The sequence below is a fragment of the Siniperca chuatsi genome, linkage group LG9 (assembly GCF_020085105.1).
Source record: "Siniperca chuatsi isolate FFG_IHB_CAS linkage group LG9, ASM2008510v1, whole genome shotgun sequence".
In the NCBI taxonomy this organism is placed as follows: Eukaryota; Metazoa; Chordata; class Actinopteri; order Centrarchiformes; family Sinipercidae; genus Siniperca; species Siniperca chuatsi.
In genome coordinates this window covers 19,936,875-19,959,423 of record NC_058050.1, presented here as the reverse complement: position 1 = coordinate 19,959,423, position 22,549 = coordinate 19,936,875, and the positions used below count along the sequence as shown (strand labels likewise).

Here is a 22,549-nt window from a genome sequence, read left to right as displayed (position 1 = left end):
GGCTCAGTACTTTTAACTGGGGACAGTGCACTGCTGCCATCTAGGGGTTGCCTTCACTAATTGCTCTGGGAAGGTCAGCAACTTTGCACTGTGACAGCATAACATACCCGTTTAAAGAGTATTACATGGATTTCAGTTTGGTCCCTTTATTCCAATGACATAAAGGCCTAAATAATCAAACATGGAGCATAATTTATTTAAAATAAGTAAATAAGTAGATGTATCACATCAATAATTAGACTGACGTCTACCTTACCTACCTTAGTTTAGGCCTGTGATATCATCAGTCTGATTGATGCAGCTGAGTAATCAGCAGGCACACCTGGTAGCTTTTTATTAGCTGTTGTTTCCTGACGCTGTAACTGCTAATGATGATGGTTTTTAAAGTAAAACGGAAAGCATAGGACTATGTATGCTTCTGTCCATTTTTGGTAAAAACAACTGGGGTTTTAAAGTGTGGATATAGGCTTACTGTAGCCGTGTAAACAATTACTTTAACGAAATTTGAAAGATTAGGTAGCCTAATTGGCTAAGCTATATCTGTTAAACCATTAGGCTATGTAGCTAGCTAGCTAGCTAGTCGACAAAAACTTAAGACAAGCTTAATGTTTCGCTAACCATTGCTAACAGCCACTTAAAAATGAGCAGTTGGCTTTTTCAGATAAGTAGCCTACAAAATGTAATGCATTTTAACTATGGGCGTCTTTTAAGTTCTCTAAAATAAGTAACCAATTGACTTTCCCCCAAATCAGCTATCCTGGTCCAATTTTGAGTAGGTTACAGATGTGACACAACTGGAGCTGATTCCATCACGTTCACCTGTGGACCTCAGAGCCATATTCGTCTTTTCGTCAATACTTTCAACTGTTCATGGAATTACAGTATTTTCAAATACTTATACCTAAGTAAATAGCCAATGAAAAAAATGTCTATATTTTTCGGGCCCAGCCAAGTACGCATTTGTTACCCCTTTACCCCTTTGCCCCTTCTAAAAATGCCCCGTTACCTTGGAAACCACTAACAACATACATGGACACCGCTGGCGAAACGTGTTTTGTGGAAGGTCTGCCGCTCCAACCACGACAGCAAATCTCAGAAAATTGTAACCTAAATAAACAACGGAGAAAAACGCCCTTCTTGGCGCGGATGAACCTAGGGATCTATAGTCTGGTATCTGAGGAGGCATTTCTGTGAAGGAATGTTTAGCCATGTCCTTCAGCTCTCGGCTCGTCAAAGTCAGCTACAGGAACAGACCCACCCAGCCTTCTGTCCCAGTGGAGTCACTCAAGGAGATGCAGGTTTGATCCCAAAATACTTATAACAAATGACTGATAATCATGACAACTTTCATAAATGTAGGTCTATGAGGAAAATATCCTCAGTGCCCGCCCCCCCATCCAGAGGGAATGCAGACCCTACATTTCAGGCCTATAGAAAGCTCTGTGAGTGCGGTAGCCTGCTTTTATGTAGCATATTAAGTCTGCTATAATAATCCATTGTCTTTTATTACTTTTTTAATGTAATTTTTTGGTTTGGTTCTTTATAGGACTGTGTAAGGAGTCCTCATATCGGCATATGGTTATGATTGTTTTAATATCTGTAAAATATCACTCATATCACTGGGTTAGGATTGTTTTTTAGATAGATATTTTTTCAAGCATTTTTTCAAATTGTAATGTGCAAGTCCACATACCTATGTCTCTAACTATCAGATTTTTACATTTTATCTTTGTGCACCTCAAAACAAGCCTTTGCACAAAACACAAAACTATGAACACTAGAAATAATAAATTATAAAGTTAAAGACATATTTAAAGACCAGGTGTTTTTTCTTCTAAAGTGATGCAAATGGCACTCACACTTTCACTTGGCTACACAAGAGGTTCTAAATATTTTTTCAATTCATTTATTTAACATTGGCCTCAATTCCCACAGCTAGTTATTTATCAGAGCTAGGTGTCGCTAACTCTTGTGTGTGAAACCCTTCATCAGAATTCCCTTCTCTCTTATGTGAAGAAAAGGGATGAAATTAATCTGCACTTCATTTTCAACTAAAGAACCCCAAGCCCTTTTGATTATTAGTATTGTTCTGAGAACCACTACACTGTTAAACTCACTGGCCTCTGAGCTGTAGTCAATAACCTACTGCACTATGTGTTGGTTGTATTATGAGGCTTGGTCCACTAGATGGTAGTGTATAGTTGCTGTAATGCCTCAGAAGGCTGGACGATGTTCCACAAAGTTGTTTTACATCTAGTACTCTTCATAAATGTGGAACTATGTCATTATCAAAGTAGTCATTGTTATCAGTAAGAATTTTTTATTTGTGGCAGGCTAATTTAGGGGTTTAAAACCAAGAAATCAACTTCTTTACTTGTATGTGTTCACTTCAGATTCACCAATTACACCACCATTAAGGTCAGGATTTTTTATTTTATAATGCCTATTTACGGCTTGTAACATTTTTGTCCATCCTTTCACACAGGTTATAACAGGATATTCGGATGGTTTAACTGCATTGCTTCATTATAACTAGGGCAAATACTGCAATATATATGCTACTGTGATATACAACAACTCTGCAGTAACTAGAAGCCACAGTACTCTAACTCTGTGGATCTGCTCCATTGACTACATATGTATACTAATAGATTTTTTTTCTTCAAATTGATTCAGGTCACACTCATTTTAATGCAATACTGACCAAAATGAAAGAGGAAATATACAGTATATCCACATGCAAATTCCTTCAAGGTGCTCATGCAGTTAATTTTGCTATTTGTACCTATACATTTAAAAAGGAAATGACAAGTGATATGGCAACAACTTTTGGTGTAGTAAACACCTCCCTCTTATTTATGCATTATTTTAAGCAGTTAGTATTAGAGAACGTGAATTATCGAATGAAAACATAAATAAATAATCCTGGTCTATCACGATCTGGACAAATAATCAATGATATACTTTTACTTAAAGACTGGAGACTTGAACAGTTAGTTGTTAGTGTGCAAAGGTCAACGTCTCAAAATGCCCCTGGTGGAAACTCCGCTATGCTTGGTGTGAAATTTTAGTATTTTACAGCAACTGGTGCCATTTTGTGCCTGGAGATTTGTCTCATCTTCTCTGTTGAATACAGTATGTACAGGCCTGCTTTTGATGAGTTTCAGTCCTGTGTGTGTGTGTGTGTTTTTAAATGTGCATTTTTTTTTATTTCAGTTACTTTGTGACAGACAAGATAATCTTATCTTATGACATGTTAGGTGACAATACAAGACTTGGAGTCAACTGCCTTCCACAGATTAGCACACCTGCACTGTGTGGATCAATAGAATATTAAACACCTTCTACAGTATCTGCTTGTCTTCCTTTATGTCCACAGTAACATACTTTAGATAAAGTAAAATAAATTCAGACAATAAAGGCAATATAAAACAATGATTCCTTTTTTTGGATTTCATTTAGTAATTGCACCCAGAAGTGGTTAGAACCATATTAGCCAACAAAGTCCATTAAAGGAGAAACTGTACAAAAATAGCTCAGAGCTGTTTCGGCTGCTGAGACACATTGTGCTACAACCTGGTGTAGTTTTAAAACAGATTTGTTTAAGCTCTCCATGTCTCAGTGTGAGCATCTTCTGGGACCTTTCTGTCTTACACACACACTTTTTCTTTCTCTTTCAGATCTCAATACCCCCTCATTTATAATTTACAGTCACTCTCCTGTTTCATGGCAGCTCAAAACCAGACAGTTCAACTTAGAAAATCATTCATGGCATTGTGAAAAATTGATGACCCAACTGCTTTTAAATGCAAAGCTTCGCAATCATTTCTTCAATATCAAACCGTCACACAGATCCTTGTGGAGAGAGCTGTGCTTCTCAGCTGCTGGACGGCACAGTAAAAGCTAATGGAATTTAATATTAATTGGTGGGAGGTTTGATTGTGTTTGTGTGTGTGCATGCTCACTGGGTGAATGTTTAGGGTCTCCTCAGTAGAGCTGCAACAAATATTTTTACTTTTAGACTATTACAGTCTAATGTAATCAATTATTTATTTTCCTGATTATTAATTTCATCTATAAAATGTCAAAGAGAGCCCAAGGAGGCATTTTCAAATTGCTTATTTTGTACGAAACCAAATGGTATTCAGTTTGCAGTGATATACAATAGAGACAAGCAGCAAATTCTCACATTTGAGAAGCTATAACAAGAAAATGTTTTGTATTTCTGCTTGATAAACAACTTAAACAGTTAATTGATGGTCAAAATAATTGTTTAAATTAATGTCACTTTGATTGGCTAGTCGCATAATTTAACAATTGTTTCAGCTCTCCTTCCCACAATGCATATATTGCATACTGTGTGTGTGTACTTTTTATGTATGTATAACTGTTTTTGCAATACGCATCAAGCCAAGTCTTACTTTATTCTTGCTTTAACTTAATATATTGAATTCATTAAAAAAGTGAGGAGAAACTAGAAAGGCAAATAAACCACCAGTGCACATTATACTTATATTAGAATTAAAAAAAAACAGAAAAGCACAATGCGAATGCCTGTCAAATCTCACCATTATATTCAGTCACTACATGACTAGTGTCAGTGAGTTAGCATACAGTGGTAATGCATACAATATCCAGAGGTGTTTAGTTTGTGAAACGTGGTGATCTTTTAAAAGGTTGACAAATGTCTTTTAGTTCATTCTTCACTGAGACACTTGGCCTATATGTTTTACCTGTTCATTTTTGTGTGTGCATCTTGTTTGCATTATGGTTATGTCTGTAAATGTTACCTGCCCACACTGTATTTCAATATATTAACCTTTCCACCCCACCCTCACCCGCATTCCTGTCTCTCCTTCCCATTGTTGTAATAGACTTGTAAGGTGAGAGCAGGACCTTGATAATTACTTTGCAGACAGATGGTCATCCAACACCGCATTATCTAGTTAGCAGTCCCCTTTTAGGAGCAACACTCTCATAATTTCAGGGCAGTAACCTTTCTCACATGGCACATAAGAAGGCTGATTGCTCGCACTGTAGCAAAGCTACTTGTTCTCCGTATGGACTTCTTTGTTGGAAGCTGTAATTCTCTAATGTCATGAAAAGCAAAGCCAATTAAGAGGGTGGAATGACCTGAAAAGAAGTGTCAGACTGAAAGGCAGACGATGCTGCATTTTAAACCAGACTATCAAAACAAGGTAAGGTGACCCAAGAGTTCTGAAGTTACAGACAACTTGGCTTCATGACTATCTACTTTGTCCAAATGCAATTCATCAATAATGTGTTAGGATTCAGTAAACAGCTGATGTGTTTGTATCAAAATGTGGCTGGTAGAAAAGTTCAAGAAGGCAAAGCAAAGGAAAAGCTTAGAGAAGCAGGTTTTATTTATGTATCAAAGCCTATTTGAAAATGTTTTAGTGTGCTGCAGGTTATGCAGGCTCCTCACAAGGAGCAATAACAACTGATTTTATCTGACAACAGCCTCAGTTTGGTATATTTATTGGAAAAAGATACGGCGACCAGTGAAGTATTGCTTTTTCCTGAATGTACTTCAGTCAATCCTGAGCGATTTGAAACACCCCTTATATGTTTATATAGATCATTAAAGTGCAAGTTCTTTGATTAAAAAAAAATAACATCAGAACTGTTTTCTGTATTTTGTAGTAACTGCAGCCCTGAAAAAACACACGTCCATGAACATTTAGAAATATAAGTCATGATATTGCTCGGTTAAATTTGTATTTTATCACCTCTGTTATCATCCAAACAAAATTTTAACAGAATAAAGTGACAGCGCAATTTGAGAGTAGAGAAATTGTGCACTAAATCGTAGGTAGGCATCTGGCATTTTGTGGGTTTTGCTCTTGTCATACTGTGACATCAAATGTCAGAAAATACAGGGGGAGAAATTGAATAGCTGTGTGATCTCTGCAAATGCAGATCTAAATATTTTGAAAATGACTGCTGCAATAAGTATTTACTTAAAATGAGGGCCAAGTTTCTCAATCAATCACAAAAAAATATTGTAGACTGAATCACAAGTTTGTCATGAAAGAATGTGAATTTTGGATTTTTTGCTACTATTGTTTTACAAAGGGAAACCCTTGGTCTTTATATGGTCTCAATATAATTGAGTAAACAGACTGATATTGGCCTGATGTGTTGTTGTTATGGCCTTTAGGTTATACAATTCTTCTATGATTTGGCTTTGTAGTTGAGGTAAATGGCAGTGTGTGAAATGTGCTTGCATTTTGACTATTGCAGTATTTGCAAAGTTTAGTCCCCAGCTACTGATCTTTAACTAGATTCATAAGGTCTATGTGATCAGGTGGCAGAGTGGGCATCCATGAGCTATGTTCTTGCATGTTAGTTTGTGGATGTTCAGTAAGTGTTTGCATACACAGCTGCCACTGTTGCTTTCTTCATGTGTTTCTGTATGTATTTACCTGTGTGTGTGTATAGGGTGTTAATTTACAAGCAAGCGTAAGATGCACCAGTGCGTATAGCTCACAAACTGCCCATATCTTTCAGTTTTTGTTTGAACAATTCATAGGGGATCATGTCTATCATGACCACAACTGGCTCTGAAAACTCATACACTGTTAACAGGAATGGCCATTAAACATAAAGCAGGCATAGCTTCAGCTCACCTGGCTGTGTGGTCACCACTGACTATTTAATAGGGCTAATCCCTGCGAGGCTGAGAGTATACAGCTCCCCTGTGTAAATGTAGATGAGAACGTGATAGCAGGTTATAGAGAAGATATAGAAGGGGTTGAGTCAGAAAGGCAAGGAGCTGTCATGTCGCAGGTGTTTAGAAAGCAGCTCTGGAAACAAACCGTTTCCAAGGTCATTCAGGTAAGGGAAGTCATGTAGCACTGTTGTTGTTTTTGTTGTGGTGTCATTTGAGGGTTCTCTCCAGTGTGATGCCAAGCACTGGCTCAAATGGCATCTTTCATTTACCAGTGTGATTTGAAATTAAATGGACAAAACTAGCTGCAAAACTTCAGCCACAACTTCTGTTTTGACTTTGACAGTGTGTGGTATTTCTATTCCCCAGAAGATTTGGATTAAAATTGACAATAATTTTCTGTTTATTTGAGGTTTGGCAGGGAACTGAAAATATTTTGAATTGCTTTTTTAAATATTAGATAAATTATCAGACTATATTCCTGCCAAACTGTCCTGCTGCACATTTTGTGTTACATAGTTTGTTTATTATGGGGATTGTCAGTCTCGCCATGGCTTAGCTAGGATGGGGCTTTGTTTGCCTCTGAAAGCTATTAATGTTGTGGCTGTTATTGCATGGGTCTGTCAGTGCTGGATTCTGTGTCTGTGTTATGGGAACAACTGAACGTGGTTGTGTGTGTGCCTGTCTGTCATTGTTGGAATCTGTTGTTGTTGGTTAGTGTATTTTGTGTGTTTGTGTATTGCATTCAGTGGTGACTTAGTCTGCTTGTTTGAATAATCTGCACCACACTGCATTGTGTCTGTATTGTTTGTCTCTGAGCTGAGGGCTGTTCACACAATTTTGAATAAAAGCAGCGAGAAGGTGTGAAACGCCTGGTCGCCCAGCAACTGATGGCTTGGCATGCTTTTTTTATGGTCGACCTGTGATGTGAGTGTTTGTGTGTATAAAGTGTGTGTGTGTGTGTGTGTGTGTTTATCTCCAGAGACTTTAACAAGGTTGGTGTGATTCATTGTCACAGTCCTGTAGGGGTTTATTTAAGCTTATTTGAAGTATGTAAATAAATGTCTCTACTGTATTTTGTAATGTAAGATTGGGTGAATTTTTAAAATGGAAAAATACTTTTTCGAAGCATAATTTTTATGTTTCAAAATGTAGAAATGATTCACCCACCACACTGCATAAACAGAATCTCGAGATCAAGGGGTTGGAAAGTTTGCTTTCATGGTGTTTGTTTGTTCACTGGGAGGAGATAAACATAGGTAACAGCTTTTTTGACATGGTGCACCTACTACACAAAATCCACTAAAAACTCCAAAGGCTTGTCATTATCACACTTTCAAGTATTGTTCTGAAGCACAAGCTATGTAATCTTTAATTATGTAGTGTGAATGTATGTTCCTTGTGTGTGCCATATTGGTTTGTATAATCAGAACCACTTAACCACAATTGTTGGATTCTGACACTGGAACTATTTGTGCAAAGCTTGTGTGTATCTTTTAGATTTGTCCAGTGACATGTGGTGTGTATATATACATATATATACTGTATATATTCTGGCATTAAGGAAAAGACACAACAACTTTGGAGCATTGTAATTTCTGCCCCGAGCCACCCACCAAAACGTGTGATGATGTGATGCCAGGACCAGATCAAAAAACTTCAAATCTTTCAAATATAATTGCAGATTGCCATCCAACTCAATACTGAAGTCTGAACAGGTGGAATCACTGTGCGGTTGAAATGAAAAGGACTGGAAATTGAATACACCTGCTCAGCATTGCAGAATAATTCTCATTTGGAGAGTCAAATATGAAGATCATTAATCTTGAAATTAGGTCACCAGTCTAGAAATTAAAATTGTACAGTTAGTGTCACATACAGTAGGTCATACACATGTGAGCCATGTTCACATGTTCCACATGGGTGGTTACAAAAGATCGCTGTCTGTTCTCACATTTAAGATATGCTTTACAGGAAATATGACAGAGCTCTGATACCAATACAAAGTCTGTTTACATTAAGTATCAGTAAAAAATGTTCATGTGTGAACTGACTGAACTGTGTGCAGTGAGAGTAAATTTCAAGCGTGCAGTTTCGTTTAGCAACCGTCCTGTTATCTGTTGAAGTGACTTGCAGCTGCTGTTCCTGAGAGTAGTTTGTTGGTGCTTGGCAAATATTACTGTGATTTTTGAGAAAGTTAATAATTCTGCAGATGTTGGGGGTGATGCAGGTACACTACGGTGGACACTATTTGGGCTCTTTAGAAAAATGTTATTTGCCTTGTTTCACAATACAAACTTGAATGTCAATGTGGTTATTGTCGGATCTCTTTTAAAGCTGCTAACGGGCTAATGTGTTACTGCTCTCACTAACCTTTTTGCCACACACAGCTTGTAAGGTTGTTGCATGCTCCACCTCACTCTGGCTTCACATGACCGACCCCCCCCAACTAACAAGAATCAATACCTTGACTCCTAACCGCCCTGACGTGTACTACAATTGTCCCTTCTCTCTTTATACCCAAGTCCACACCTCTTGCTCTCCTTTCTTGTCCTCAAGTCCTTACCTGTTATAATGTCCTGTTAAATTTTTTCCTATCTTTCTTCCTTCCCCTATTTCCTCTTCCTTTCATTTCTCACCTCTTTCCATTCCCACCTCTCTCACCTTCTTTTTATCAGTTTTTTCCTCACTGTGCAAAGCTACTGATCTTCAATCTCTCTACTTTTGTCTTATTGGGATTCAGTCAGTTTCAGCTCTCTACGTCCCTTGTATCTGTATCTTTTATTCAGCTCTTCCTCTAGTACTTCATGACTGTCTAATCATCCTTACCATATTTTGGATTTGGCATTTTTCCTCCTTATGTTCCTTTTAATGGTAAATGGACTTGTATAGGGCCTGTCTAGTCTTCTGACCACTCAAAGCGCTTTACACTACATGTCACATTCACCCCATTCACACACACACACACACCTATATTCATACCATTCACACACATTCATACACTGGTGCAAAGTACTACCATGCAAGGTGCCAGCTGCTCATTAGAAAGAAACTAATCATTCACACACACCGATAGCACTTAAAACTTCGGGAGCAATTTGGGGTTCAGTATCTTGCCCAAGGACACTTTGACATGCAGGCTGGGGGAAGCTGGGGATTCGCATTACAATTCGAGAGGACTCACCCAGGGTGCTTGCATGTACAGTATGTGCTCCAGTGTATACTACTGACTTTTGCAGTCAGTTTCAGTTGGCAACCCCACCCCCCCCAAATGTTTAAGGATAAGGCTACACAACAGTGTACAATCACTGTTTTATGAAGTACATACAACCACATGGATGTATATTTTAAAACACAAGGAAGAGAGAGGAGAGAAAGGGAGAACATAATGAGAGAGAAACCTGATCACTTATTATGTCATTCTCAATGTTAAAGTTTAATCCAGTTGTTAACAATTGTCTAAACAGATTGGTATATAAAAGAGCTTGCTCTCAAGTGTTCTATTTTTTGCATGGCTAGTCACAGTAGGATGTTTCCTGCTTTGCTGTAGAAGACGGCTTCTAAAGATGGTCTGACCATGGTGACGTCAATGCAAAAAGTATTTAAAGCCAGAAAGAACTATTCCTGTCATCCTGTTTAAATTCTAGACAGACAAAAGTAAGGGTAAATGAGAGAATTTAAATGCACCCTGCAGCTGGCACACCATGCAACACCAGGTTTCATGTAATTTATTGGCTGACCTTGTTCTTGTGTTACTAAGCAGCGTAACCTGGCAACCCATTGTGGTTGATGTTACTGGCCCACCATCCTAAATGCAAGCCATAGTCTGTTGTAAACTGGCTGTGTTGTCGTTTAATGCATTCTAAGAAACCTGAATTTTGCAGACTTTGGATGGGTGCTAAGACAGTCATAGGAGAGAAATGGAAGCACTTCTCAAAAGTACAAGGATGAAAATGGAGATGTACATTTGAAAATCTTGAAGGAATACTGACATCTGTTTTGGACATTTTCTGTCATTCTTCTTTGGAGCTATATACAAAGTACGGAAGGATAGTGTAGTGACAGTTTACTGAGGATTATTCATTTAACTACTTTATGATATTTTGTACTGCTCATTCATTGAAAGTATGATCATGACTATAACTGTGGTTCTTGGAGTGGACTTTTTATTCAAATGATGTCTAACAAAAAGTGCAGTACCACAGGAGAGCTTCAACCATCTGTCATTACCAGCAGCCTCATCACTGCATACCAAGTATGTGAAATATGGTTTAATGGCTCCGTGCTCTATTTGGTCATGTGATGGCTTAATTCTTTATGTACTCCTCTCATGGAAAAATGACAACACTGTAGAATTTTTCTTTAAAAAGCATCTGAACTCAATTGCAAATGGATAAATGTTAAATTTTTATTCAATTCGAAAGTAACTCAACACCCCATCCGAATATTAATTGAAATTGTCTGTATATTTTGTTTAGCAAAAGTTGAAAGAGGAACGTGAAGCTAAGCGGGCCCAGCTGGATGGAAGACATGACTACATCCTCAGCATTGTGGCTTCATGCCTGGGACTGGAGAAAGCTGATGTGGAAGATGCCACGCTGGAGGGGAATCAGGTACCCTGTGTTCATACATTTTCACACAGAAATTATTTGTTTTTTTGTAGAAACCACAGCAGCCTTGAAACTAAAACAGGTGTGGCTGCATTTGCATTTCTGAATTTATACTTTCACTGATACAAAATTACTGCCACATCTGTTTTATTTTAGTTATTTCAGTTTTGGGGGTCAAGAATTGGATTGGATTTATAGGGTAATTATAATAGTTTAGAGTTTGGTCATGGTTGCTCTGTGCATGTCTGTGCATCTACAGTAAGTGGACAAACAGCTACACAACGTCTCTCGGTTTAGGAGACTATTGAGTCTGATTGTGCTGAAAGTTTTCTTTTCATATTTCTCAGATTGACCGCATGGAGCAATTCTTTGTGGCTGAGGGTCTTCAACACCTCATGTTCTACTATCAGGACACTGAGCCAACTGAAGCAGGTAACATGTGAAAATGTACACTCACTGTGTCAAAAATGAATGAAATGTGTAGACTATATCTAATTGCTGGCAACACGTCAAGTTGAGGTTCTGTCCCTGTTTGAATTAATTAATTAATGTCAGCAACAGCAATCACAGCAGTATTGTAACTGATGAGGTCTCCAAATCAATTATAATTCATTTCACTTCCCCAGTATCAGGATCACAGTGAGGAATCAAGCTAGTTGTGATGATACCTTGTGTTGTTTCTGTGTTCAATTCTTTCTTGCAGCAGCAGCCTCTGCGCCCTCCCAGCTTGTTGCCCAGCAGCCTGGTCACAGCAAGAAATCTAAAGTGTTTGTGACAGACGGGAGGGACGTGGCGCTGATCGGAGTGTGTGTCTTCTTCACCAGAGCCAACACTTCTAAGACAATCACCTCTGAGAACATACACAGAGTGAGTCACTTTGTACTGTTTTGGAAATGTAGTCATGACTTTCAGCATGATATAAAATAAAAACTGTGAAACTAATCTAACCATCATTACACCTTTTGATATGGGAATTTTGGACAATATTGTCAATGTTTATCCAATCATACTGCACAATATTCAAATGTGTGGGAATAATATAAACAATATGCATTAAAAAAACTTACTTACATTACTAAAACATTTTACTGTTGGGCCTTCTGTTATGCAGTTCACTTATATGGCAAATGCAAGCAGAATGATTCTTTCAATGTAACAGAAGATTAATGTTTTGAATAACAAAAGGACATTTGATTCATTTTCCTTTGGCAGTGATTTCTCTTTGAGCCCATTCGTGTGAAAAATGGTTTCCTTTAACTAAGACAGTTTCTTTTCATCCAGAGCTAGTGAGACAATAGGGGGTTCAGCAATAGCACTCTGATACTGCAGGAAGTTCTGGCTATTGATCACCTGCTGTCAGCAGCAAAGCTAATCACCACCACTGTCACTGAGTCATTCTAAAAACTCTTCTCGCTTTCACCCAGAAAGCTCCTTTTCGACACGATTGCATACCTTGGTGTTTAGCTTAACATTCCGCAGAAGTAGCTAACAACTCAAATCTGTCAGACAAAGAGAAGCTTGACATCCAGGATGAGCCAGTCGATCCCAAGGGCCTCTTTGGATCAGAAGGAAGGGGTAGCCCTCAAACTATGTCTGCCCAGAAGAGCACCATTTGAGACACCTCTCAGCTGCAAACCCTGTCCGGTGAGGGTCTACTCTTGATTGTGAGGACATGACGGCTAACCCAGTGTTGATGGGTTCCCCAATCAAGCTGATGGCTTTCCATTCCCCACCATTTGCGTCATCTGAGGATCAAAAGCTCCAGATGTTATATATCTGTGCCCACTGGATATATCTATATATATCCAGTGGGTACTCTGCGCATCTACATGGACAGGACGAGGGGATTTAGGCAGTCAGATCAGTTGTTTATTTGTTTCATGTGCTAAAACACATACAGGCAAACCTATAGCTAAGCAATGCCTTTCCCACTATATGGTAGAGGCTATTGCTATAGTCTACACCAATAAGGGTCTCCAGACCCGATCTGGTCTGCGTGCTCACTCCATTAGAGGCATGGCAGTGTCCTGGGCCCTATTCAAGGGTATTTCTCTCCAGGATATATGTTCGGCTGCAAGTTTGGCCTCACCTCTTTTGCAAGGTTCTAAAAATTGGACATTACTTGCACCAACACTGGCACATGCAGTTTTGAGTGCAGTCGGAGTGAATAGCTGTCGGCCTTCGAATGAAGCTTATCTGGCAATACGGGAGTCCGTCTATCCCTATACTCAGATACAGAGCAAAACCCCATAGTGAGATACCTCACTCATGTTATCAGAGAACTGGGGTTACGGTCGTAACCTTAAGTTTTTAGATTCAGTAACATGTTGCATTGTTTTTTTTCAGTGATGTTTGGATGTTTTATTTCTTTCTAGGATGTAAATTTCAATATGTTGGACACAACAGAGGTGGGTCTATTAAAAAGCGTGGAGCAATTGCTCTCAGAGATCTTCATCCCCACGCTGAGGAAGATGAACCATGGCTGGGGGGAGCTGGCCAGTCCCCAGGCTCAGGCTGTTAAACAGGACTTCATATCATCATTGGAAAGCTTTGTGTCTGTTTTGGCTGGAGCACAGGAGAGCCTACAAGAAAAAGTAAGGAACAGATACTGTTAGACATCAAGGATAAGTTTGATTGTTACTGAATTAATTTATTTCAGAATTGCAAATACACAGTGAAGCCGTGGGAACCTATATGTTGCTTAGCAAAAACTACACAATGATTTGGATTAATATAGACAAAGGTTGTGTGAATATCTGTGAACCTTTTTTTTCATTACAGTTGTGGGTTTCATTAAAGCAGTGAGACACAAGATTTTTAGAGCACCACAACCTAACAAGTCTTGCAACTCTAAAATAACTGTAGACACAGCAGCCTATTCTTTTAAATGAATATTATGCAGAAGGTTGTGTGAACACACACAGGCACATCCTCACACAAAATAAATTATAGACACTGCAGCAAAAATAAACCATGTCATGGCTTGCCTCCAGGTTACCTTGAAAGAGTGTGACACATTTGACCTGCGGGTGCTGAAAGGCCCATCAGACTACATGGCAGCAGCCAACAGCACAGAGACCACAGAAAAGATAGAGGCCTGCATGAAAGTCTGGATCAAACAGATAGAACAGGTGAGACATGTTAGGTAGCAGGTAAGAAGTTATCCTCAAACTTATCACAGTTATTATTTATCTTCAAATTTTCTAAAACTGCATTGTTGTATTCCTCTATCTGGCAGGGCAGATGAAAAGTATAATTTTTATCATATAGTTACTTTAAGTATTGCTGTAATAAGTATTTTGGCAGCACACACTATTCAAAAATGTTACTTTTTTCCTTATGTTAACTTATTTCATATTTTATGTTTCTATAGTTGTTTCTCACAATTTAATGTTCCAAATTAAGTCAAGGTCCGTTGGGAAGGAATGCGAAACTACCACAGTAAAATGAACAACTGGAATATGTGAAATTCAGGGAAGCCATATGATAAATTGCAGGAATGATACTTAAACAGTGAGTAGCAATAAAGTACCTCTGTTCTCCAGGTTCTAGCTGAGAGTGACCAGATAAGAAAGGAGGCTGATGACCTTGGCCCTCGGGCTGAGCTGGACCACTGGAAGAAAAGAATGTCCCGCTTCAACTACCTTTTGGACCAGCTTAAGAGCCCTGATGTCAAGGCTGTACTGGGCGTGCTCTTGATGGCCAAATCTAAACTCATAAAGGTCAGAAATGACTGTCAGTCACTGCTAGGTTTTAGTGACTAATTGTACATATATACATTTCTTTTTTTGTTTTTTTGCTGCATTTTTTAACGGACACAATTTTGAGTCTTCCAATCATTTCTGTCCATCATATCAGTGTTTCATTCTTGTTTTTCTTCAAGGTGATGTTTTGACAAAAGTCTTTCATGTAAAACGTTAAAGACTGCAATGTTCAGTGGGACACAGTCTTACAGTAAATGCAATAAGGGTTTGTTCTGTCTAGTCGTGGAGGGAACTGGACACCAGGATCACTGATGCAGCCAACGAGGCCAAAGACAATGTCAAGTACCTCTACAGCCTGGAGAAATTTTGTGACCCTCTCTACAACAGTGATCCTGTAAGAAAAATACATTACTCATTACATTTTAAAGATGAAGTGGTTTGCTGCATTAAAAGCAAACCAAATGTACTGTATCCATGTTGAACTGTCCTTAAGTTATGAAAATGGCATGTTACACAAATACTGTTTGTACTGCACTGTTTTAATGTCCCATGTGTGCAAATGCATGTAATTACATATACATATAAGTTGTACAAACACTCAAGAGCTATAATTTCTGTTTCACCCCAGGTATCGATGGTGGATGCAATCCCGGGTCTAATCAATGCCATCAGGATGATTCACAGTATTTCTCGCTACTACAACACATCAGAAAAGATCACATCGCTTTTTGTCAAGGTTGGGGCGGCTGCTATTCTGCACAATGCAACAATGATAAAGAGGGTTATATTGTAATCAACAATGGGATTCGCCTACATGCAGTTTGCCTACAGTCTGGATATTGTCATTCATTCATTTGAACCCCGAGATCTGTAATTTTCATGTTTTTATTGATGAATAAAACGAAGCATTGAAACATTCAATTTTTGTCTACTAGGGGCATTGTTACATTAACCCAGAGTGAAAAACAAAAATTATGCACAAAAGGATTAGGAAAATTTCCATTTCTAACTTCCCAGTGTACAAATTACTGGCTCGAATTATGAAAGAATAGATGTGAACAGAATATAAATGTCAATGTTTCATGCACCATATGACAGCACTCAAACAAAATGTCCCTTTGACCTTTTAACATCCTTGCTCATGATAAAAAAGTGCATTAATATGTAGCTATATGTATAGTTGCAAGTTGTTTGGGTCCACAAAGAATACAAATGCATGTCTTCATTTCACCATATCTCCAGGTGACAAACCAGATGATCACAGCCTGCAAGGCCTACATCACTAATAATGGCTCTAATTCAATATGGGACCAGCCTCAGGAAGTTGTAGCTGACAAAATCAAAGCTGCCATCCACCTAAATCAGGTACTGGATACTGCTTATGTCATTTATAAAGTAAATCAGTTCTCTTTATTTTTACTGTGTTTACATTTTTTATCAAATGTGGTTTCTTTGTAAAACTGTGTCCTCCAGGCGTACCAGCGTTATTTCCATAAAACCAAGGAGAAGCTGGAACAGACTCCCTCAGAGAGACAGTTTGACTTCAGTGAAATGTACATTTTTGGGAAGTTTGATACATTCCAGCGACGACTCAACAAGATCCTGGAAATGTTCAGCACCATTTCCACCTACTCTGTCCTGCAGGACTCTAAGATAGAAGGACTGGAGACAGTGGCCACCAGGTTTCAAGTGGGTATATTGTTAGTGCCAGATTACTATCCTTTTCCTTGAGGAAATAAGTCAGATGGTACCATTTTGTTCATAGAAGATAACACTTGAATTTTTTGGAATTGGATCGCATTGTATAATTGGTGTTTTAGATGTTTTCCTGTGAGAGTAAATTGATGTGAGCCATCTGTTTGTTTCTGCTTCCTTGGATGTCCAGACTGCAGAAATGCAGGGAAAATGGGAGGTAATGTCTCACCACAGTCTTCAACTTTTAGCAATGCATGGCCCATTTTCATCATTGATAGCATGCAGTGGTATAATTCCACTTTTCCACTGTACATATCACTTAATAACAATACTAACTGCATGGAACATGAACAGAGAACCAACTCCAAAATTAGTTGTTCATATTAGTTGCTCCATTGATTTGTGTTCAGTTATTTTCTCCAGCAATTTACTAAAAAATGTTGTGCACGCTGTCCAGTTTTGCTGCTGTAATTCCATCAGTCCTTGTCATGGCCCAAGTAACCAGACAGAACTGGTATCATGTTTGTTGGCACGCAGGAAACAGGGAAAGGACCCAAACACAGACAGTACCGGCAGACAGGTGCAATCAAATGATTTATTGTAGCTTACTGACAGGCAGATAGTAACCAGTAACAGGCAGGCAAATAATGGTCCAAGCGGCAAGAAACCAAAAGCAGGAGTCAATATAGCAACTGAGATGAACTGACAAAGACCAAAGGAATCACACTGACTAAATACACAAGTGAGGGAAGGATAATTAGACACAGGTGAAACCAATCAGGGCAGGCAAACAATCAAACCTAGAGGGAAAAGCAAACAAAGACAGTTAGTAAAACTACAAGACACATGAGGGGAGGAGTTTATTTAAAAATAAAGGAAAAAACTATACACCAACCCTCAAACCATGACAGCTGGATTAAAATAGATTACAGCCCTCTAATTTTGTAGAAGTTGACATTTAACTCTGCAGTATATACATAATTTATGGTAAGCTTTAAAATTTGGTGCTACATTTCCACTATTATTATACACTCTGTTTGTCCTTTGCTATTCTAAAACCAAGATTAACTCCCAGACTAAGATATGTTGCCAACATCAGTGTGATGACACACAGTTGGTCAAGGGATTAAAGAGTCAACAAAGACAGAATAGCAGCATTTCCCAGCTCAGGTTTGACTGCAGCATAACAATGAGGCTGATTTTTGAGAGGCTTTTAAACTTTTGATTTAGAACTGATGAATGTCTAAAAATAAAACTTGTGTATGCATGCATGTACACATGTTTTTGTATGCCTGTGTGTTTGTGTGTGTGATAGGCTATTGTGCTGAATATGAAGAAAAAACATTACAGTTTCCTAGACCAGAGAAGAACTGACTTTGATGTTGACTATGAGGAATTCTGCAAAAGCACCACTGAGCTTCATGTAAGTTAAATATTACAGACACAACTAATTAGTTTGTTACCTCTATATTGGACAGTACAATTAATAGGCCTTTACATCCACATTGGTGTTTTCGGTATTATGGCTGATTAGACCTCTGCTCAGGATGAAGTTGGATGGGGCAATACTGGGATTGTGAGGTCATTATAGAGACAGTCAAGGAGATGTGAAGCGAATTTTAGTCTGTACACGCCCACACTATGCTGAGAAAAGGTTTAATCAGTAATCAGGCATTAAGTGAAAACACCTGTGGCTTATCTATTTATACTGTAGGGGGGGTTCCATTTGTATTTAAAAGTTCCACTCCACTGTCTCTTTTGTAAACATTTTATCATTGTTTTTTTCCTTCCAGAATCAGCTGAAGAGTTTCATGGATAGCACCTTTGAAAAAATTCAAAATACAGAGAGAGCTCTAAATGTGCTGAAGAAATTTGAAAGGTAACCCACTCTTTAGCGCTGCTTATCACCATGTTCATCTAATCAAGTATTTCTCAGTCTGCAGTCTGGTCCTCAGCACTCTGCTAATTATCTATCCTACAAGCTAATTAGTAATAGTTAATTGCATTCACGGGGCATCTCAGGCTTAAACCCTAATCAAATGGCTGAAATTAAAAAAAAAATTGCAGGACTCGGAATAGACCTTTCTCACTGAGGACATTTCATCTCATTAAACACAGATGCAGCTAATAATACAATTGCTGCATTCCAATAGGTTTTCCAGTTCCAGGTTTTTGTGCATACTGGCTCACTGACATGATTTAAAGGCACATCTAAATGGAAAGGTTCCTATTGTTGGTGTTATTAGTGTGTTTCCTGCTATTTCAAGTCAACATGTCATGCCATTAGAAAGGCCAAGTGACTGCAATAGACCTTGACCTAAAAAAAATATATATATATCACTGGAATACCCTATTACAGTTTATTCTATTCACATCTTATTTATGTCATTCTTCTAATTTGGTTGTCTATTTTTGGACTCACTAAAAACAGACTTAGCATCCCAGACCTTGGCATTGATGAGAAGTATCAGCGCATTCTGCAGAACTACGGCCGGGACATTGAAATGATCTCCCGTATCTACATGAAGCAGAAACTGGACCCCCCAATTGGTCGTGACTTGCCCCTAGTCGCGGGGCGTATCATGTGGGCTCGGCAGCTGTCCAGCAGGATCCAGGTTCCTATGGATCTCTTTCAACAGGTAATATTGAATTTCTGCTTCTCTACAATGAAATTTGGCTGGGCCTAGGTGGTGGTTTTGTTGATTTAAAGTAGAATTTGGTGGTTTTGTTGATTTACAGTAGAATTGTCAGTGCATTTATCCTTTTAACTTATACAGTACCATGCTATCCCTGTATAGCATCCGGGAGTCCTTTCCACACCAGAGGCCAAGAGGATCATCAGGAACTTTAACAGGGTAGCAAGGGTCCTGTTGGAGTTTGAAATGCTCTACCATCACAACTGGATGAAAAAGGTAAATGAAGAGAGGAAACATGATGTGGACTGGAGAGAAAAAAAGAGCATGGAACTTTTCATTAGAATAATGAGGTATAATATGTAACAAAAATGACATTTTTGGCACAGGAGGATGCAATATCATCTTAGACAACATGCACATGCGTACGTGAATATGTTATCTCCCCTATTATTCACACCACTGGCTTTGGTCTCTCACTAGTTTTCCTTTCTTTTTGCACTTTTTCTTTGTTACCATTTCCTCTCACCCCTCCTTACTCACAACTCTCACTAAACTACCCAACCCACCGTGATACCTCCTACCCAGATGGAGGATACCCGGGTGGGCCTGCAGGCCTCTCTGCTGGTCAGGTCTCCAGAGACAGGGGAGCTGTTTGTAAACTTTGACCCAGAGATTCTGACCCAGATCAGGGAGGCGAACTGCATGACAAGGATGAGTTTGGAGATCCCACCCTTTGCTGCTCTGTTGCAGCAGAAACAGGATTCCCTCAAAAAGAACTACAACAAACTACAGGTGGATATAACACAGTTGTACACATCTGCAAATACTTACTGTATGTTATACAAGCCCCACACAAATGGATATAAAAAGTGTGGCTGATATTGAGAAACATTGTAGGGAGCAGTAAAAAGTATCGTCATGCTAAGAAGGTCATTTCAATTGTATTTACAGTACTACCACTGAGCAAATTAGTTCAACACTGTTGTGACTTAATACACAAACTGTATTAATATCTTTCCCCTTCCAGTTAATGTTAAGTGAGAACACCAGAGTTCGGGCTAAGATTCAGAGTGCTTTTGAACAGCTGGCCATGCCACATGTAGCTAAGGTAAGATGTGGTTATGATATATTATAATTCAAGTTGCATTTGAACTATAGCCCATATCCTGCATGTTGTTTGTTTGTTTATTTATTTATTGGATAGTGGTATTCATAAATTTGTGATTAATATAATTCTAACAACATTAAAAATAACTATCCAAGATCTAAATTGTAATCACTGATAAAATATTAAATTATTTCACAGTTAATTGGTTCATTTATATATTTGGACTGTGTTTTTTAATGATTATACTTATAATAATAATAATAATAATACTAATGTCATGAATGTATTGAGCATAGAACATTTTAGGGCTCCAAATATTTAAAGCTATGATATGATTTGCAGTGACTGATAGTGATGTAGAGATTTAATCCGCTACAGAAGCTAAATTGTTTTATTATTACATGATTTAATTCGGTTTGAAGCACAGGTATGTGGAAGTCGCATGTGTGCATAAGGCCCACTAGAACAACCCCTCTGCCCAGGAAGTAAAGTACAGCCCCCAATTGCTGTTTGATTCATCTAAAGATAATCGAACAGCCACCTTTTGTTTTAAGGTGAACCCCGGGTATTTACGATTGCTTTCATTAAGCAATATTACACAGAGGGTATGCTTTAACGTCGTTATTGGGACGAGAGGTCCGCAAGCATCACTGTCCGCGACCTCAGCGCAAGGCCTCATCCTGACCGCATCGTGCCAATAATGACCTTGGTTAAATGACCAGTCGGATTTTTTGGTCGAAGGACTTGTTGTATAATTGAATTTCATCAATTCTCCGAACTTGCTTTGGGTGTAATGGCAAAATGGAAATGTTTTTAGCTAACGTTAGCCTGATGGATAGGAACTCATTGTAACTGGACTGTGTAAGAAGACAAAAGAAACACGAAGGAGAGCCAGACCTTGTGGGATAAGTAAATTGGCTGTTTTAATGTGAGGTCTATCCAGACTGGAGACTGCCTTCACATATTATCAACTAAGGCCATGTGTAGGCTAACATAGGCTGGGCATTGTGTTAACTATATTACCCCCGGCTGTAATTTTTCACTGGCTAAAACACCATTCAGAAAAATGAGGTTAGCAACTAGCATCGCTTGCGTTAACTACGATCCACCAGATTAATCCTGTTTGAACATTAATCCTGTCCAAATGATAATGGTAATATGTTGATGAAAATCTTCTGAAACTTTACCTTTTAATGTTGTCCAGTACCAGTATCTGTGACAGCAGAGCTGTTTTACCACCCCTGCACTAGGTGGTGTAAATTAATAACTTTATTTAACATGTCATGATGGAAGATTTATAAATTCAGATTCAGTGGTGGGCATGGTAACAGACTGTAGGGGAAACGCATGATTTCTTAACTGTATAAAAAAATTTGATAAGTATGAGAGCAATGGATGCAGTTTCGTCATTCCTTTTTGTTTTGCTTCAAAAATCATATAATTTACATCCTAAGACTTTTCTCAGATTCTTTCTCCTAGTGTTATACTGGATAATTGTAATCTTCAGGCTTGTTAAAATATTGAAAATATACTTTTTAGGACTGTTCACATTTTGCTGGTTTTAATTGTTATATAAAAGTAATTTTTATATTGAATAGGACTTTAGTCCTGTATTAAAAGGGATTCTGTTTTAGATTAATTATATGATGTGATAGTTTAAAACTAAATGTAGCTAACTGTACTAGAATAAAACATTTTCCCTGTTCAGTTATTTTCTCCAGCAAATCTTAGCTTTTTCTTAGCAACATTTAACATATGGCACGTGAATCTTTGACAAAATGAGACAGACTTTGCACAGCAGCTACTATACAGAGTGCATCATCATACATCACTGACTTGACAGGTGGATGAGGCTATACAGCCGGGTTTGACCTCCCTCAACTGGACATCTCTAAACATTGACAAGTACCTTGGCCGCATCGACAAGGCTCTGGGTAAGCAAAAAATCCAGCCAGATCAATGTCCCACATGCTGACATATAAGACATCCTGCAGCAGCACGCTCAGCATCTGATGAAATTTACATTAATGGATTCATTGTGTACTCGCTGTTCGCATGTGTGTTCTCACAAGTAACTCTCACATACAGTATATATGCTGCCCCTC

The 22,549-nt window shown here is 38.4% G+C and overlaps 1 protein-coding gene and 1 long non-coding RNA gene across 8 annotated transcripts in view; one reads left to right on the top strand and one right to left on the bottom strand.

Annotated features, from left to right (window-relative positions):
- Positions 1-301: 301 nt before the first annotated feature.
- The window catches only part of dnah5 (dynein, axonemal, heavy chain 5), a 109,552-nt gene continuing 87,304 nt past the window's right edge, over positions 302-22,549 (top strand). Inside the window, exons 1-19 of one of the 6 annotated variants that reach the window (XM_044207866.1) lie at positions 302-1,298; positions 11,170-11,304; positions 11,649-11,733; positions 12,005-12,168; positions 13,677-13,895; positions 14,295-14,432; positions 14,847-15,023; positions 15,286-15,399; positions 15,634-15,741; positions 16,248-16,370; positions 16,479-16,694; positions 16,891-16,917; positions 18,016-18,123; positions 18,494-18,579; positions 19,132-19,339; positions 19,499-19,612; positions 19,922-20,128; positions 20,364-20,444; positions 22,288-22,378. In XM_044207866.1, coding sequence (XP_044063801.1) covers positions 1,209-1,298; positions 11,170-11,304; positions 11,649-11,733; positions 12,005-12,168; positions 13,677-13,895; positions 14,295-14,432; positions 14,847-15,023; positions 15,286-15,399; positions 15,634-15,741; positions 16,248-16,370; positions 16,479-16,694; positions 16,891-16,917; positions 18,016-18,123; positions 18,494-18,579; positions 19,132-19,339; positions 19,499-19,612; positions 19,922-20,128; positions 20,364-20,444; positions 22,288-22,378 — 2,491 coding nt within the window. In that variant the 5' untranslated portion in view covers positions 302-1,208. Of the gene's footprint in view, positions 1,299-5,004; positions 5,199-10,788; positions 10,947-11,169; positions 11,305-11,648; positions 11,734-12,004; positions 12,169-13,676; positions 13,896-14,294; positions 14,433-14,846; positions 15,024-15,285; positions 15,400-15,633; positions 15,742-16,247; positions 16,371-16,478; positions 16,695-16,890; positions 16,918-18,015; positions 18,124-18,493; positions 18,580-19,131; positions 19,340-19,498; positions 19,613-19,921; positions 20,129-20,363; positions 20,445-21,026; positions 21,354-21,402; positions 21,516-22,287; positions 22,379-22,549 lie in introns of those variants that run through there. The other 5 variants (XM_044207869.1, XM_044207867.1, XM_044207868.1 and 2 more) reach the window with 5 other exon arrangements.
- On the bottom strand, positions 17,282-22,280 carry LOC122881551. 2 transcript variants are annotated; one of them, XR_006379173.1, is made up of 3 exons: positions 21,632-22,280; positions 19,481-19,641; positions 17,282-17,500 (listed from the first exon to the last, which is right to left on the bottom strand). It is a non-coding gene; the product is annotated as an uncharacterized LOC122881551 (long non-coding RNA). The 2 variants fall into 2 exon arrangements; XR_006379172.1 differs by having other exon boundaries at positions 19,481-19,599; positions 21,632-22,276.